Source organism: Apis dorsata, unplaced genomic scaffold (genome assembly GCF_000469605.1).
Source record: "Apis dorsata unplaced genomic scaffold, Apis dorsata 1.3 scaffold_11, whole genome shotgun sequence".
NCBI classification, from domain to species: domain Eukaryota; kingdom Metazoa; phylum Arthropoda; class Insecta; order Hymenoptera; family Apidae; genus Apis; species Apis dorsata.
Genome location: NW_006263314.1, coordinates 45,924 through 64,269, shown reverse-complemented (window position 1 = coordinate 64,269; position 18,346 = coordinate 45,924). Strand labels below are relative to the sequence as shown.

General features: G+C 31.6%; 2 protein-coding genes and 1 long non-coding RNA gene across 6 annotated transcripts; 1 reads left to right on the top strand and 2 right to left on the bottom strand.

Moving 5' to 3' along the window:
• Nucleotides 1-15: 15 nt before the first annotated feature.
• LOC102674551 (soluble guanylate cyclase 88E) lies at nt 16-12,644 on the bottom strand. Of its 4 annotated transcripts, none has more exons than XM_006607728.2 (13): nt 12,538-12,644; nt 7,463-7,655; nt 6,694-6,907; nt 5,764-6,037; nt 5,512-5,635; nt 5,248-5,389; nt 4,280-4,406; nt 3,975-4,179; nt 2,983-3,129; nt 2,524-2,656; nt 2,209-2,436; nt 1,772-2,110; nt 325-725 (listed from the first exon to the last, which is right to left on the bottom strand). In XM_006607728.2, exons 2-13 carry the CDS (start codon nt 7,628-7,630, stop codon nt 325-327), a joined length of 2,502 nt encoding a protein of 833 aa, XP_006607791.1. In that variant the 5' UTR covers nt 7,631-7,655; nt 12,538-12,644. The 4 variants fall into 4 exon arrangements, with proteins under 4 accessions (XP_031365151.1, XP_006607791.1, XP_006607790.1 ...); XM_006607727.2 differs by lacking the exon at nt 12,538-12,644 and adding an exon at nt 11,658-11,901; XM_006607729.2 differs by lacking the exon at nt 12,538-12,644 and adding an exon at nt 9,597-10,141.
• On the top strand, nt 6,435-14,390 carry LOC102674854. The gene is made up of 2 exons (XR_004150053.1): nt 6,435-6,742; nt 12,839-14,390. It is a non-coding gene; the product is annotated as an uncharacterized LOC102674854 (long non-coding RNA).
• On the bottom strand, nt 14,063-18,061 carry LOC102672870 (sugar transporter SWEET1). The gene is made up of 6 exons (XM_006607716.2): nt 17,446-18,061; nt 16,882-16,959; nt 16,503-16,626; nt 15,669-15,824; nt 14,476-14,595; nt 14,063-14,390 (listed from the first exon to the last, which is right to left on the bottom strand). The coding sequence occupies exons 1-6, from the start codon at nt 17,520-17,522 to the stop codon at nt 14,283-14,285; spliced, it is 663 nt and encodes a 220-aa protein (XP_006607779.1). The 5' UTR covers nt 17,523-18,061; the 3' UTR covers nt 14,063-14,282.
• Between the last annotated feature and the right edge of the window lie 285 nt (nt 18,062-18,346).

Genomic DNA, 18,346 nt, shown 5'->3' with positions numbered 1-18,346 from the left:
AAAAAAAAAAAAAAAATCTTTCAAGGAAACTTATTCGTTTCCTCTTTCTCATTTAAAATACTCGACATACACGTATCAAGATTAACAACACTACGCTATGTATAGTGATATTTCATTTAAGACACTTTTTTTGAGTGTTATCTTTACGAATTGCACGACACGTCGGTTTTCTTCGACAATATACACACCACACACACATATTCACACGCATACAGTCGATTTTCAATAACAGAAGATCTATGCTCGCGAGAATCACGAAGACGGTTCTATCGCGTCGATGGAGGGGATGGGAGAGGAGAGGAGGAAGAACGAAATTCAATTCGATTAAGCGATGCAACATCCAGTGTTTTGGTGACGCGTCTTCCCGCTCTTCGTCATGGTGAAGCCAGGGCAGCACTGGTCCTGATGCGCGAGCGACTGCGAGTTGCCGATATCGGTGTGGAACGAAGACGAGTAATACTCTTTGCCCTTCTCGCAATGCTCGCTCTTCTCTCGCTTCTCCGCTTCCAGGGACGTAGTTGCTTTCTCCTCGCGCGACTCCTCCGACGAGGTGCTTGAGTTCGCGTTCGCGCTCGTCTCCGAGTGCACGATCGCCGATCGATTCTCAACTCGGGGCGATAAACTGTCTCTGTGCTGTCTGAAGTGCTGTTCCGTGTCGCTGAGAAGGGAACTGAACATCTCCGAGTTCCTGGTCATCACCGCACCCATCGAATTCGATCTGTACTCTATTATCGTGATATCGATGATGAAATTTGGTGAAACATTTCTCGTTGGAATATCTGCTGGAGATAAACTGGAGATTGCTTGAGATAATTTCAAAAGAGAGAAAAAAAAAAAAAAAAAATATTTGCCGTATTCGATATACTTTTCTTTTCGAGATATGTTGCTTGGATTTATATTTCGTGATTGACCAATTTGTTAATAAAACGAGTAATAAAAGTTTTTGCAAAAGGGAAATAATAGTTGAAATTATCTTGGCAATCTTCTGTTTCCGAATATTTCAAGGCATCCTGTATATAACTAATAAATATACATTTTTGTCATTTTAATTTATACGTTATACATCTATTGCTGGAAAAAAGTCTCGAAGGTTTGATTGGTTAATTTGGAAGGAAACGTCTATTTTCACACGCATTTTTGTTTTTACTATAGTATTTGTCACATATATCCATAACGTAGATCTGTATTTAAAAATTAGAAGCATAGAATCCAAAATATTCTAATATAATATTGATATAATATAAAAATTTTTTTATTTCTCATAATATGTGACTAATTATAATTTGTATAATTACAATAATTTAATTTATAAATGTAATCTTATATTTAAGTAGTTAAAATAATAATTGTATGTATACAAATATGTATTAATATTATACATAATATTATTAATATATTTTATTAATATTATAATATATTAATATTATAATATATTAATATTATATATATATCAAAATAATTAATAGTTTCGAAAATATTTCAGTCTTATGATTATTCTAACTTTATAAATGAAAATAATTTTTACGATGTTGAATATTCAAATTGTAGCTCTTCTATTATATATCGTATGTCAGGATTGTCAACAAAGCGTATGAAGTAGAGATAGGCGGTCTAGCGAAAGACCCCTCTTGCCCCTGTGCCGTCCCGCGAGACTTCTTTCCAGCAGTAAACACGTGTCAATTTGAAATATTTTCTCTCGATAATCGCCGCATGCATCTGATGTTTATGTTTTCGTAAAACCGTACTAAATAACAAAATTATTTTGATTTACCTCTCGAATCGGCATTCTTGGTCGGTGAATTTGCCACCGATCTGCGAGCCACGTCTTGGAACGTGATAGGGGAATAAATTCTTCTTTCCTCGGGGATAAAAGTTGATTCCGCAGGCGTGGGAGAGCCAATCTTGGAACCTCTCCTAGAGGACGTCGATGCGTCCAGACAATTTTGATTTTCATATATGGTCGTCGAAATGTTGAAAGCAGCGGGCGTTCCCGCGGATACTCTTTTCTCAGTGCTTCTCGTGTGCCACTGAGGTGGTTCTTGAATGGTGATTCCCTTGGTCGACGATGATCTATGCTCCCTTTTCTCCAGCCAATAAGTCTTCATTATCCCTGAAATCAGGCCAGATATATATATATATATATTTGAAATATTTTCATTCGATTCGATTCGTCAATATTATAAGGATAGAGATATAAGGTCACTACACCTTTGCCTTTCACCTCTATCTCCCCTCGTTCCTTAACCCTATACGACGGCGACAATAATTCTTTCGTCGATTGCGATATGTGTATTTGCATCGCTTGGCTGGTCGCCTCCATGCGAGACGCCGTGTTCACGGAGTCGCCGAATAAACAGTATCTCGGCATTTTCAAACCCACTATACCAGCCACCACGGCCCCGCTGTGAACACCAACTCGTATTTGAAGATGAAGGCCTGAAAACGACGATCGCATTGGAGGAAATGATACGTTTTTACTTTGTCGAAACCAGTGTTGTTAAGCCAGTGATGATGATTTCCAACCTGTGGAACGGTCTTTCAGGTCTGTTATTGCCTCAACCATATCGAGTGCCATGTCGCACACACGATCCGCGTGATCGTTCTCCTTCACCGGAGCACCGGACACAACCATATAGGCGTCTCCGATCGTTTCGACCTACGAACGAAAGAGAGAGATGTAGAGAAAACAAACGAAACAAGAGTTTTATATATTTTGTGAAAAAATTATCCATGCATCGTAACCGGGAGTATATATATATTAATATAATATATTTTTTATAGATCGATATTGATATTCTCCCGAATGTTGACTTCGTTCGATTATTTAAATTTATTTTAAATCGTTTGAAAAAAAATCTAATCTCTCGATTACGATACGCGTTGAAAATAAATCGAGTTTGAAAAGTTAATCGAAGTAACGTATTTTAGCGAGATAATGATTTGATTGACGAATAAATGCTAACTCTTACTACCTAAGAATACCTTATACACCCGGTTCCTTTCCGTTAACGTGTCGAAAAGGGAGTACATCGCGTTTAACATGGACACCACCTCCATCGGTGTGATTCTGCTGCAGATTTCTGTAAATGTGACTACGTCCGAGAATAAAATTGAAACGCTGTCGAACATCTGAAATAGTCATGATAGCGAAACGTGTTAATCAACGCCGGCCAGAGAGATCCCTATTTTTCGACATCTACAGCGCCGTTCAAAAATACGTATCACGTTTTCTTTTGCTCTTATCCCCCGCTATTCTCCTTCTCTTTATCGTTTCGTCGATAATATTGGAATATTTTCGTCATCATATCGCGCTTTATCGATCGAGTTCTTTCTTCTTGATCGGTAACGATAAAGGATCTTTGTACTCGAAACGATAGGAAAATAGCGATAGAAGAAAGTACTATTCACTGTTAGAAAGAAGTCTCATGGAACAGAGGCAATAAAATCCATCAAAATATCTGTATGTAAACCTCAATGCATTAACGTAAGCATAGAATCCAGAGTATTCTAACGTATCAATATAATATAAAAATTTTTTTATTTCTTATAATATGCATAAGCTAATTATAATTTGTAACGATAATTTAATTTATAAATGTAATTTTATATTTAAGATAAGAATTGCATGTATATGAATAATCGTATGTCAGGATTACCAACAAAGCATTTGAGGTGAAAAGAGGCGGTCCTAGCGAAGGACCCCTCTTGCTCCTATGCCGTCCCGCGAAACTTCTTTCCAGCAGTGAACAGTAGAGGGAGATAATATATAATTTTTACGATCGAAAGAAGCCGTGTTCTTGAAATATAGTTATTTCAATGAAATTTTGTCTATCGCGAAAAATAAAATTCCGAACGTTGATAACAAGATTCGGTTTTTTGTTTTTTTAAACAAGTCGAAGAAAAATAGAAAGATATCGTCGTTAAAATAAAAAAAGGGAAATTGAAAATCATAAAAGAAAGGTTAGTTTCCTTACTTCGCACGTGTCTATCGGATTCTCGCCGTTTCTCAAACGATCCGCCACTTGTTTCGGTATCATCTGATACAACAATTCATCCGTACGTTTCATTTCTTCGTCCAACTTTCTCATAGACTCTTCTAGCTTCTTGCTTTTCAATTGCTCCTGATCCAAAGCTAACTTAAGCTCCACCGATTGTTGCGTACCGGCGAGCATTAGATCCCTGCAATATGAGGCTCCATCGTACAATGTGCGATTCTTCGATCACGATCTGATAATAATAATAATAATAATAATAATAATAAAAGAAAGAACATCATCACCTGCTAAAGTCGTGCATGGATAGATCGTTTATGTAAAGACCCGTCGCGATCAAAGCGTTGAGATCTGGCATAACGGGGGTACCAAGGTACATCATCATCTTCCAGTTATCCATATATATCATCTGACCTAAAGGATATGATGGATATTCGATTACAAAGATTCGAAGAGAATGGATAAACAAAATATCCATCCTCCATCTCGAATATATTTAAATTTTCTTAAACAAATTTTCGCATTATTTTTTTTTTACTAATCTTTTTCCCAAAGTATAATATAGTAATAGATGTATTTTTCGCATGCTGAAACCATCGTTTTTAATTACGATTGGATTACTTTCGGTTCTACGAAAATGACCATTTTTTTTTTTCTTCTTTCAAATGATATTTTTTTAATCTCGAGGGATAAGAAGAGAAACTGAAATATGCAGACTGTAATAAATACGACGAATAGGTGAATCACCATTACAATTTTTTGGTAAAACCAAACTGGGGGGAGGGGGAAAAAAAAGTAGTTGACCTTACTGATTTCTGTCTCGAGGATATATCTCAAGGTCAACATCCCGGGTAATTTATTTTCTACACACGCCGCTCGATTTTAACTTCGGATACGCGAATAAATATTTTTAATACCTCGAATACATATACGAAATGTGTAAGCGGATCATCGAGTCTATCGTAAGAAATAAATTAATCTTGAAATAAAAAGAGTTTCATTTTTAGACTACGTAACTAAAACATATCTATTACACAGATATACGTTACAATCTTAAGAATAATATTTTCAATTATGATATTACAACAAAATAAATAGCCTCGTTATAAGATGGAATATTTCTAAAAGCCTAAAACATTTTTACAAACGAAATTGAATAATTACCGATTCACGAGACGATTAATAAATCGAATCGGTCTTTGTAAATTTATAAAAAAAAAAAAAAAAAAAAAAAAAAGAGGAAACGGAAGAATACCTTTCAATCTCAATGTCCTGTCATCTACCGAATCGAGTTCATCGCTCAATAATATTTCATTTCTCTGCCGATCTGATGGCCGTTCGGTGAGAATCGGTTCCACGGTTACCAACTCGAAAATATTGTTCGTCCTGTTTAAAATCTGTAACCAGAATAAATCACAAGAATCATCGTCACATAACGTAATAATAATAATAAACTGGAAGAAATAATCAAAATAAAGAAAAATGATGAGATTTTGATCGATGGTACACGGATACGTACAGAATGAAACTTAAATGCGATAAGCGGTCTGACGAGATCGAAGAAATGAGTTATCTTCTTACCCACAAGATCGGGTAATATTACCATCAACGAATTTCCAATACTTCTTACGATCATGTCTGATCTGAAAAAAAAAAACGGAAACTCAATTATAGAGGGGGGGGGGGGGGGGGGGGGGAGGGGAAATTAAAAATTGTAATACTTGTAATTTATTTATAATTACGCGAAACGAAATGAAATATCGAAGCATACCCGAAAACGATACAGAAAGGGAATATTTCGAACAAAACGGAAGCTCCTATTGGTAAATGTTTCTCCTCGCGCGTCATCGCCAGCGAGGCTTGCGTAAAAGCCCTGTTATCGAAGGTGAGTTGGAAGGTGACGTGCACGGTGTCGAAAAGGATTTCCTCACGCACAAGCTCGATCTGTAATTCCTTGTGATAAAAGTGACGAGCCACCTCTCTTATCTGGCCCATCGTGTAATAAACGAATCCTCGTCGTTTGCTCCTGTAATGGAGGGTCAGACCTACAATGAGGAGGGGAAGGCAATCAATGTAAATTTAGACCACGATTTCTTTTTTCTATGGATGGAATATACTATCTATTTGTATATAGGAAACATTGTGGATCTTTAGAATAAAATGGATCGAAATTAATAGCTAATATCATTGTTATTTTGGATATTCGCTGCTGGAAAGAAATCTTGAAAAAAAAAAATGCGGGTCTGATTGGTTAATGTGGAAAAAAATTCGATTTCTCGTAATATACGTAGACTAATTATGATTTGTAACGATAGTTTAATTTATAAACGAAATTTCGTATTTAAATAGTTAAAATAATAATTGTATATATACAAATAAACTAGATATAGATATAGTTTTGAAAATACTTTAGCTAATCTTGAATGATTATTCTATAAACTTTCTGAAAATGAGAATAATTTTTACGACTTTCAACGTTCAAACTCTTCTATTACTGTGCAGTGTTGTAGTGTCAGAATTGTCAACAAAGCGTCTGAAGTGGGGATGGGCGGTCCTAGCGAAGCATTAGAGAACCCCTCTTGCCCCGGTGCCCCTGTCCCGCGAGATTTCTTTTCAGCGACGAACAGTATTTCATAAAATAAAATTTCAAAGAGTTTTCTTTAATACGATTCAGATCCAGAATCAGGGGGAAGATTTTTACCTTGTCGTGTCTCGTTCTCGCAAATAAAGGAAGGAGCTCTCATCCTAGGGTAGGAGAATTTCAGATATTCGTGTAAATTGTCCAATCCATTGAGGAAATCTCTTACGTGACGTCCAAGTACTGAAAGCACACGATCATAACCGTACTGGCCAACGAATCCTACGAAGTGTACACCCATCTGATCGAAAAATTCTTTTTCCGTTACGCCAAGAACCTGTGATGTGAGCGAGAAACGTATTCGATTGAATTAAACGACTTTCATCTTAACAGACGAAAGGAATAAAAGAAACGTAGAAGAAGAAAGAAATTTAAAAGAATCGTCCATTTATATTCCGTTATACGTGGTCTGACGATAAATCGTGAAAATTTTCTCTAGAATTCGATATTTTAAGACGATCGCCGTTCAGAGCATTAATCCATTAAAAAAAATAGTTAATTAAAAATTTACGTTAAAAATTTCGAATAAAGCTACTTTAATTATTTTTTAATTATTTTTTAAAATGTTTGAATAATATTTATTCGTAATTATTATAGTTATAGATCCGCTTTTCATATAACTTCAGCATTACAATTATTTTCGATTATTTTATTGTATTTTGAACAAGAAATTATTTATCGAAGTAACTTTATTCGTAACTTCAACTATTAAATTTTATCCACCACTGTCACTGTTATAATCGTCAGATCTCGTGTAATGAACGATACAAAGTTTCTTCAGTTGTTTTCAACGAGAATTGAAAATTACACCGACTTAATATCATACACTTACCTGAATAGCTTTCTTCGCTAATCTCGGTATAAGATTTTCAGGATAAACCTGATGAACGCTGAAGCTGGGTTGTTCTACGGATGCTTGTCGTCGGATCTCTTCCCATCTGTCTTCCCCGTACACCTGCCGTATGTATTCAGACATATTTTCCAAAATTAGGCCGTACATGTTTGCTAATTTTCACTCCTTCCTACTGTAAACGAAAAAGAAAAAAAATAATTTTAAAAATGCATACGATATATAAACTTTATTTTTTCTTTAAATAAAAATTATATTTAATTTTTTGATCATTTTTGATCACAAATGACAGTAACGTTTAAAAGAATCCTTTAGAATTTTTTTGCGAGTAAACCACTTGTTTGCATTCGTATAATAATTCAGCACAGGATTAAAATGAAACGCTTGTCGGAATAGCGAGCACGAATCGCATTTGATTTATTTTCCACATATTTTACATTTCAAATGTTAATCTTTAAAGAAAAAATATATATATATATATACTCTTTCTTCTTATTTTTTCTATCGCTTCTATCTACGAAACTTGAATTTTCGATAAACGAACGTGTGAGACATTGCACGATATTTACATTGCTACTGTCTCCAGTGATGGTGAGACGAAATCTTGTTGCCATAACCGACGAAAATAATGCGATATTTCCCGAGCGATAGGGATCATTTCGACGACCGATTTCGGATGCTACTCGCGTTTTTCGATTATGATGATCACTGACCCCGCGCACCAAAAGGACGAGGCCTGGAAGGAGGCGGTTTTTGCTTGAATTAAAATCAAGCGTCCATATAAGTAAGAGGCTGGTTATTATTAGACCGTTCACAATTTCGCTCACGTACGCACCTTCACCGATGGACACATCGCGGATAGATTCGGTCGAGGATGAAAAACGAGAGTTCTCCTCCTCCTTTGTGACCCTTTAGACTTGTCATCTATTTATTATTATCCTTTCCACTTTTACTTTCCTACTGTTATCGGTCACTCGATCGAATCGAAAAATCGTCGGGTCGAAAATCGATTCATCGGTTCATGACAACCATTTCATTTTCCTCCCTCTTTTTTCCAACGTTGCTCGTTGTATCTCGTTTCGAAAGGGCGAAAGGACGAATTCTTTTAATCTCCTCCCCCCTCCCCTCTCTCTCTCTCTCTTACTCGCGATCAATTTCTACCAATTTCAGAGTGGAAGAGCACGCATATCTCGCATCTGCAACTTCTATTTATACGATCGGCTAGCGGAGGACCGTGAAGTCACTAGAAAAATATCCTGAAATAAACACCCTCTCGATTAACGATTTTCCGCTAAACTGTCGCCAATTCCAAATCGAAACTCTCGAAGAACTTTTAAAGATTTATTAGGGCAGAGAGATTAAGGGCGAATTTGAACGTCGCGTAGGATGCAGGAAGGATGGAGACGGATGTCAATCGCGCGAAAACGTTAGAAAGGAAAAAAGATGAGATAGGATCGAAAAAAAAAAAAAAAAATGAAATAAATCGAAAGGACGACTTTTTCTTTGCTTGAGAGATATTATTTCTTTGTTGACCGAGAGCACTTTTTAACTGGGCGGCCGGCACGATCCCGGAATGCTCATTTTGCCTTGCATGCTCGATGCCACATCGCAACATTTCGTACTCCGTTGTAGATTTACGATTTTTTGCATTTCGCGTAATAACGCATGCATGTCTTGAATACTCGTTTTTTTTTTTTTTTTTTTTTTTTTGCCTCTTTGCATACGTCACGAACACGCTCCGACACATTTTCATCTTTTAACCTCGAGTAAACGATAACGAAATAATTTTGCATTTCGAACCAGTGTCTATTTTAAAATAATTCGCGTAATTTTACAAATTATTATTACAGATCCTAATCGACGTAAAAAAAAAAAAAAAAACAACTCACAACGAGTTAACAATAACGAGAAACCAAATAAATCAAATGATACACGATTACACCAAATTACACGAATGTTGAAAATGAACACGAATAAATTTTCGAACCGATCGTCTTACCGATCGATCCTTCGAAATCCTTTAAAAAGAGAGAGAAAGAGAAAAGAAGAAGAAGAAGAAGAAGAAGCGAATATTACAAGAAAGAGAGAAGAAAAAAAAAAAAGACGCGTCACTTACGTGAACTCTCTCTCGTTGATACAAGAATGGAAGGTATCGGTCAGCCAGAACCGGAAACGCGGATGGTAAGAGGTGGTAAATAGCCACCTCGTTCAAGGGACGATCTATCGACAGTGCATACACTTCACTTGCGTCACTCGTTCTGAAACTTGTGCGGGCGGAAAGACGCGGCTGATACTATATACTCGCGCGCACAAAAATGAATCCTCGGCAGGAAAATGCAGTGGCGGTGGACGGGTGAGGGGTGGTGGGCGCAGGAAAACGAAAGGGAGAGTGGATCTAGGTTTTTTCTTCTCTCTCTCTCTCTCTCTCTCTCTCTTTCTCTCTCTCGTCTCAGTTACGATGCCGCTACGTTGTTACACATTTCGTGGATTCACGTGTCCTGCGGGACGGTGTCCACGGAATAGTTCGGCCGGCCGGCAACTCCCTCTTTTTCCCTCTTCGTCTATCGCTCATCTACCCCCATCGCTCTCCCTTCCCCCCTACCGTTCGGTCGACCAGTCACGAGACGGGCGGCGAATCTCGAGCCGCTTTTTCGAGAGAGAGACGTCCAATTCTTCCCGGCTGGAAAAGTTAGAACGTTAACGTCGTAACGTTTGGGAGGGAAGAGGGAGGGGGAAAGGAGGAGGGACAATTCGCGAAAACTTTGTCCCTCTTTTTTATTTTTTTTATTTCAAAGATGATAAAGAGCGAAATGTCGGATTGTTATAAACGTTTGGGGAAAAACTTTCGTTATATGAAAGTTTTCGCGACACGCGAGTTTGCCAAAGGCGATATCTCTCTCTCTCTCTCTCTCTCTCTCTCTCTCTCTCTCTCTCTCTCTCTCTCTCTCTCTCTCTCTCTCTCTCTCTCTCTCTCTGGGGAACATCTGTCCACCGTTCCGGCGCGTAACATTTCGATATAGAGCGGCCCACATCCCTCACTTTTTAGTTTTCTCTGATCCATTTTTATTTTTTTTTTTTTTTTACAATTTTTACAATTTCTTCGTTCGAATTAAAATATTCGAATCTCGATCGAGACACGACACGTACGTGTAATCGGAACAATCTCGAACAATTATTTCGATTAATTCTATTTCTATTTCATCGTTTCGTGTGATTCGCAAATCGGTACTATTTTTTCCTCTGTCTTCTTATCTTATTCGCCCATTTTATATTAATTTTTCTTGAAAATGCACGAATTTAGCATTAGCTTACTTGTTAAGCTAATACGATCCTTAAGGACGCGTGTTGCAACCATTTCGACCGACTCGTGCGTCCTCGTCGTTATTGGATACGGTTATAATTGTCCTGGTATACTTAACGAACGTTCAAGCAAATTACACGGCATCGAAATACACTCTGTATTGTGCTCTAAATTGATATTAAGTCTAATGAGAGAGGGCTGTCGTTTCTGGATGGGCCTCTGCCATGTGAACGCAAAGGGAAACGTTCTACTTTCCGTGGCGTCTATAATTTATTAACTCGCCTCGAGAAACCGATTAAAAAATTACATGCTCTTCGACGATTAATAACATAGAGGTATGATTGAAACAATTTTTACAAGCACTCGATATTAATTAATCAATTAATTAATTAAGCTCGAATAAATAATAATATTGTCGATCGGTATTATTTCAAATAATATGAGTATAATGATAATTAAATAATAGAAAAGTTTTAATTTTTTCATATTTAATTGATAAAAGAACATTATTTTTGTACAACTATTTTTAACGCATTTTTTTTTTTATAATATAAGGTATCATACAACTTTTTATCTAAATAATATTTCTTTGATAATAAGCATATGCCTAATTTAAGAAACGAAAGAACGATTTTCTCCTTTTTCCTTTCATATTAATACTCAAATATACTAAATTCGATCGTATCGTTGATATAAAAGAGCAAAAAGAGCACGTGTATATACGATGCTTGATTATTTGGAATACGTTTGTCTTGACCGCGTATTAAATGTATCTTAAATCGTGTAAACTACGAAAATTCGTACGGTTTAGAGACTGTCCTATATCCTAATCGTTCTTTAAACTTTATAGCCAACAATGTGTTCTGTTATACGAACCATCAGCTGATCGACATGACTCGAACGCGACGAGAGGCACAGGGGATGCAGCAGGTGTTATAACGAGCCTACCTCCACACAACAGAACCACGCTCACGTTAACCAACTATTTTCCTGTGTATACGAACGTACTGACAATCAGCTGAGACGCGCACACTCGGGATCAATCGCGAAACGAATCCTGCGCAGACACGAATTTCATGGATGCGCGCAGGATTCTTCCGGCTTTGCGATACAATTTCGTGGTTAGGTTTTTTCTTATAAGTGAAAATTATCTTAAATATTTTCTAAATTTTTGTTTCTATTTTTTTTTTTTCCTTTTATTCATTCAATTTTTCAAATTCTGACACGTAGATGGTAGATGATAGACCATTGTTCAAAAATTTGGAATCATTTCTTTTTCCTTTTTACATTGAATCTGTATTTATAATTTCCGTTAATTAATTCGAAATCAATTAACCTGTTGAATTGTCGCGCGTTCACGTAATGTACGTCGAGGTTCATAGTCTAGGAAAAATTAAATTGAAAGATTGATATCTCGAAATAAAGAGAATTGTTTGCATTTCATTTAAAATTATCGAAATCTACATATTTTTTATTGGGATTCAAAAAACTTCTTCGCTAATCGTTAATCGTGTGATACTGCATTTTCAATTTTATGTTTTTTTAATTTCCTATATGTACTTAATAACAAATTCAATATAATAAATTCATATCATTATTTAACATATTAATATTTTTATAATATGAAAATTTCAACGTTTTTTCTATATTTTCATTTCAAAGGATATTAAGAAAAGATATTATATAATAAGCATTTTTAATATTTTATTTATTTTTAAGAAATTATTTTTAAAAAAATTGCAAGAGGCATACTCACCTCATCCCATATTCCTTAGTTTATATTTCAGCAACAAAGATAAAACAGCCGAAGAAATTGAATTAATCTAAATAATTTAATACGAAAATTTACAACGTTATGTATTATTCGTAAAAAAAATTATACAATTATTATTTATTATACAGACACACATCACCAACGTTTCTTCTTCATATTGCAATAATAAATAAATATTACGATATAATTTACATTTTTACATTTATTCTACTTTATTAAGTTCAAATCAGCACAAAAGAAAGAAGAAAATTTTTTTTCTATCTTATATTATTTTCTATTTCAGTTCTATTTTCTATTTCACGCGTGAGATCATAGAATGCCAGTGTCCGTCGAACAATCGAACACGTTACTGACCACGGCATACACCAGACATGCTACTGTCTACATAGAAGGTTGCTATTTCCTGCTATTAACCAGCAAACTCGATCAGAAAGTCAAGCGATGATGTACGTCGCTCATATAATAAGCCGATACCAAGAGAGACTACTAACGAGCCATCGTAGACGTAAATCGTAAGGGGACGAAACCAGTTGCCAGGAGAATTGCATTTGCATGCTGCGTAACGTGGTCGCGTAGAAAGTAAAATGGTAATCACCTTTGGTTATTCTTAATAGAGTAGACCTGACGCGAACGCACACATGCTCCTCATCGAAGATTGTGTCAGTCATTGACAAGTATTACATCGTTTTTGCGCGTATTAATAAACGTATACAATTTGCGTAATAGATTCTATTGAAAAAGGAACGCTCATTTGTTGACGAAGTAATATCATAATTTTTTTTAGAGAAACATTAAGATAAGATAAGATTTATATGATAGAAATTTTGTTTGTTGTAATATTTATGTAATAAATTATTTAGAAATAGAACTTGGAAATGAAGAATTTTAATAAATGATAAAGTTATTATTAGATTAAAATTTTGTTATTATTAGTTATTATAAACACAAATTTATGCAAGTTCGATTAAATAAGTAATGGTAAACATTAAAGAAAAATGATTAGGATTTATTAGGATTGAATTAAAAAGAAATTGATTTCTTTATAAATAATAATATCAAGTCAATATACTTACGTAGATAGTTACCAAAATTCATAATCATTTGAACCATTGTTATCCTATTGAACAGATCTTCCTGTTTTAAATATAACGTACGAGTTAAATAATTGAAAGGGGAGATCTCCCCCTTTTTTTTGCCTTGTCCACAATTGTATTATTAATATATATATACGTATAACGAGTAAATTTATTTTTATAGTTTAAACTTATAACTAAAAATAATATTTATAAATACATTATTAAAAATACATTATCTTTATACAATATTTGAATATATATAATATAAACTTGAAAAGTTTATAAATACATTTTTGTAGAAATATAATTTAATGAAAATCTATATTTATATTGTAACTAAACCTAAAATATTACCAATATAATTTACAATATTCAGGATTTAAAAAATACTCTTTAATATTTAATTATATAAATATTAAATATAAATATCGTTTAATTTAAAAAAATCTTATTTATTTTTTTTAAATTGTCTAGGCACAATAGTAGGCACAGTCGTGGCTAATAATGTGATGTATATTATGTAATAAAACTATTGGAATTTAAAAACTTATTTTAATCAGTATACGTGTAGATAAATTTTAATAGCTGAAGATAAAATGTTTGTTGAAATCTACACGCTTTTAATATTTACATAATTTCACTTCACTTTTCTTATTCCGTTTTCTTTTCTGTGAATTCTTTGTTTTTCGATTTCGATGGGTATATTACGAATAACGACATTTGTGCCAAAGATAAAACAAAAGCTACCGAATTCTGAAACTTTAAAAAAATATAACGTATTAATATATATTTCTTAAAATAAATAATTTGCTTGAAAATAATAAAAAACAGATAGTTTACTTACGATAATAAAAACGTTATTAATTATGAGACCATATAATAACCATAAAAATGTGACAATAGTACCCATAAATATGATCGGAAATGGAAGAATATCCGTATTTTTTGTTTCTATAATTTTTCTCTGATAAACAAAAGAAAAAAACAACAATTATTGTAACGATTCAAATAAATCCAATAAATCCATTTTTTATAAACAATTTATTAAATATCATTGCACATAAATCATTTAATTTTAAATTAATATTTAAAAAAGCTTGAAATTTAATATTTCAAGCGAAACTTTTATTTGCATTATTTGTTTTATGCAAATGTATAACAACATTGTTCACGGTAATATTTTAAATATATATAATATATTAAATATCATAATATTTTAAAAAATGATATTTTAATATATTAAAATATCTTTATTTAATTTTTTATTGTACATTTTCATATTTATAATTTTCATATTTTTTTAAAGATTAACATTTGAATTTATATTTATATTTATTAATCGATATTTTTAATACTAATAAATTGTATTTATATGTGTATATATTAACTCTAATTTAAAATCATAAGTCATAAGCATTATTTTGAATGCGATACAAATGCAACATATTTGAAATATCTATGTTAAATTGAAAGATTACGGAGAAATAATCGCTCGTTTAAAAATGAATTAAACATTGTTACATTCAATGACGTATATCACGAAAAATACCTTCATCAATCAGAAATTGACGCAATTCGTAAGAAAGAATAAAATTTGAGAATTATATATTAATTTTAAATCTTACATTTTATAATTATAATTAGTCTTACAGAGACAATTCTAACGTTTTAAAATTTTCATTTCGCTATTTCTATTGTTATGATTACACATTTTTCGCATGATTTGCCACGGCTTATAACTTTTTAAAACTTCTTGTCGCAACACAAAATTATTGTGCAATGATTGCAAAATTCCTCGTCGATTATTGTATAAAAAAGAATTAACTATTTAGCAATATATATTGATAAAATTATTTTTTAAATTTTTTAATATTTATTATTAATTTTCATTTTTAATATTTATATGTCAATAAATTAATGTTATATTTTATATTATATTTTATGTAAATTAATGTTACATTTTTATTAAATCCTTTATTTGTTGGATTTATTTACTTTATAAAATAATATACATAAAATTTACGAAATTGTACTTACAAGATGTACGAGAGGAAATGCTACTAAGAGCAACAATAACACTGTCACAATCAAACCGAATCTAAATTCGATCTTCTCGGGACTTTCCACTTGTGCATATGCAAGAAAGACCATGACAAAAGTTGTTGCCTTGCCTATCAAAGCAAGTATATGTTTCTAAAAATGCGAAGACTTGATATCAAATATTTATTCAGCTTCTGATGTGGTTAGAAATATTTGTCCGAAATTTCTTCGTACAGCAGGAACTTTCGTTCTTCTCTAAAGATATAATTTTACCAAACTATCGATATATTTTATTATAATTATTTGAAATTTAATAAAAATACAAATCTCGTTGTAAATCATATATTTACCGATTCTGTCATAGATTTATAAATGAATTGATAAATTAAAATGTATAAAATGTATAAATATAAAATGAATCATTTAAAAAATATCGATACTATTTTTAAAATAATAATACAAATTAATATTTATATATAATTATATTTCTTATACTACAGATGAATAGAATATATATGATTTTATTATTTAATTATATTTTTTTAATAATTATATTTAAATATCAAAAATTTATTGTTTTAAATTTATTGTTAAAATATTAAGAAATTAGAAATGTTATTAATTAAAGTACGTTATAAATATGAAACTTCTTGTTTTTAATTTAGATTTCATATTTATATTTAAAACTTAAATATCTAATTTCATCTATTATACATAACAACAAATTATTATTAATTAAAGATTTTAAACATAAAAAATAAAAAAAGACACAAGAAGATACAATGAAAGAAGCTACATCATGCAATTTGATTGAGAAATATAAATTCGTACCGTGTGTGGTGAGTAATAATAGAATACAGCCATGTATGCCATATTTGTGAGTAATCCAAAAACATTAACATTAATCATTGCAATATCTTTCAAAATCCATGCATATTGAAGCATTAAAATACACCTATATAAAATTTTTAATTTATTATAGTTCTACTTAGATAATCTATAGGTTTTTTATATTACAATTATAACATATTTTTTCACAAAAGAAAAAAAAATACTTCAATTATGAACAAAAATATTGATATATTTAAATATTTTTACTATACAATATAACAGAATAAAATAATTAACAGAATAATGTTTTTAAATAACATTAATTAACATTACTTAGTCATCATTATGCTTTTTGTATTAAATAAAGTATTACACTTACATTCCTATACCACCCAAAAAAGGCATGGAATCAAAACCTTCGGATGAGCCTTTTTTATAAATATCCTTACATATCAATCTATAATTAAGTGACATTTAAATTTAAACAATTAAATTATAATCAAATCTTCTATTATTATTTTCTATTATTTAATATTTAAAATTTTTATATAAAATCTATATATATAATATTTTTATTTATATTTATTTGCAACATTTTTTAAATTAAATTGATAAAATGAAAAATATAATTTTAAATGGTTTATAAAGTTACATATAATAAATATACTTTATGACTATAATTTCATTATACAAATTTATGTATTAAATATCATATATATAGATCTAAAAAATATAGATATAGATCTACTGTACAAGCGAGAAATCAATTATATTATATTTATTATCACGTGGAAGGAAAAAATACAAGTAGCAAAGGACGATAATATTTCTATTGAATTACTCAAATATTTTTTATTATAAATATGTTTTGTAATAGAAATCAAATGTTATATTTTCAAAAAACATATAAATTAAATAAATATTTCGTATTTTTTCAACTTACGTTCCAGATAACATTTGACCCATTGTACAAATTGAGGCACATGATGCCACAAGTTCTTTATAATCCTCTAAGCCCATTGTAGATTAACAGTTATCTTCCTCTAAACTCAGTAACTACTATGAATCACTTCATCACTAGGAAACTGAATGGAGTGCAACCGGTATAAATAGGAAGATTAGGAAAAAAGATAATGATTGGTAATATTATTTCCATTTGCGACGCTAATGTGTCGCCCCACTGCGACATAAACGTACACTTTTTGCTTATCGGCATAAATTCCAATCGATTGTCAATTTTTGATAAATGAAATCAAAGGTATTTAATTATTACGTCATAATTATACTGTGTCATGTAAAAAAGAATATAAGGAAATTTCCATTTTTTATGATAAAGTAATCGAACATATTTAATCATTTTGAATATATCTTAAGTATGCAGCTCGTATAATTAATAAAAATTAAATTATATAGCTTTAATTTTCAAATTAAAAATTATTATTTCACACAATATTTTTATGTACGATATAATTTAATTATACACATTACTTAACACATATTTATTTCAATAATATTTTATTGAACTATATAAAACAGTAAATAGCATATGCGTGTTATAATCAATGAGCGTGATCAACGCAATCTGGTGATTTAACAAAGATTCAATTTTTTTAGCGCTAATTTTAAATATCTATAATATAATTTAAATAAATTCTGTTACATATATTATTTCACTAAAAATTATTTGACTATAAATAGTTAATAAAATATTAAAATATTTATTTTATAATTAAATATTTATTTATTTTATAATTAAATATATAATTATAATAAAATATTTATTTTATAATTATATAATTCAAAATTAAATTTACTTTTATTTAAAAAGAATTTTCAATAAATTT

What these genes read in the sequence shown, in the direction of transcription:
- LOC102674551 (XM_006607728.2), bottom strand. Translation starts at nt 7,630, where the DNA reads ATGTACGGCCTAATTTTGGAAAATATGTCTGAATACATACGGCAGGTG. An exon ending in CCTTTCTGTATCGTTTTCGG is followed by an intron (nt 5,636 to 5,763) that starts GTATGCTTCGAT and finishes TTTTTTTTTCAG; the next exon opens with ATCAGACATGATCGTAAGAA. An exon ending in TCCATGCACGACTTTAGCAG is followed by an intron (nt 4,180 to 4,279) that starts GTGATGATGTTC and finishes CTCATATTGCAG; the next exon opens with GGATCTAATGCTCGCCGGTA.
- LOC102672870 (XM_006607716.2), bottom strand. Translation starts at nt 17,522, where the DNA reads ATGGGCTTAGAGGATTATAAAGAACTTGTGGCATCATGTGCCTCAATT. An exon ending in ATTATTACTCACCACACACG is followed by an intron (nt 15,825 to 16,502) that starts GTACGAATTTAT and finishes TCGCATTTTTAG; the next exon opens with AAACATATACTTGCTTTGAT. An exon ending in CATTTCCTCTCGTACATCTT is followed by an intron (nt 14,596 to 15,668) that starts GTAAGTACAATT and finishes TTTGTTTATCAG; the next exon opens with AGAAAAATTATAGAAACAAA.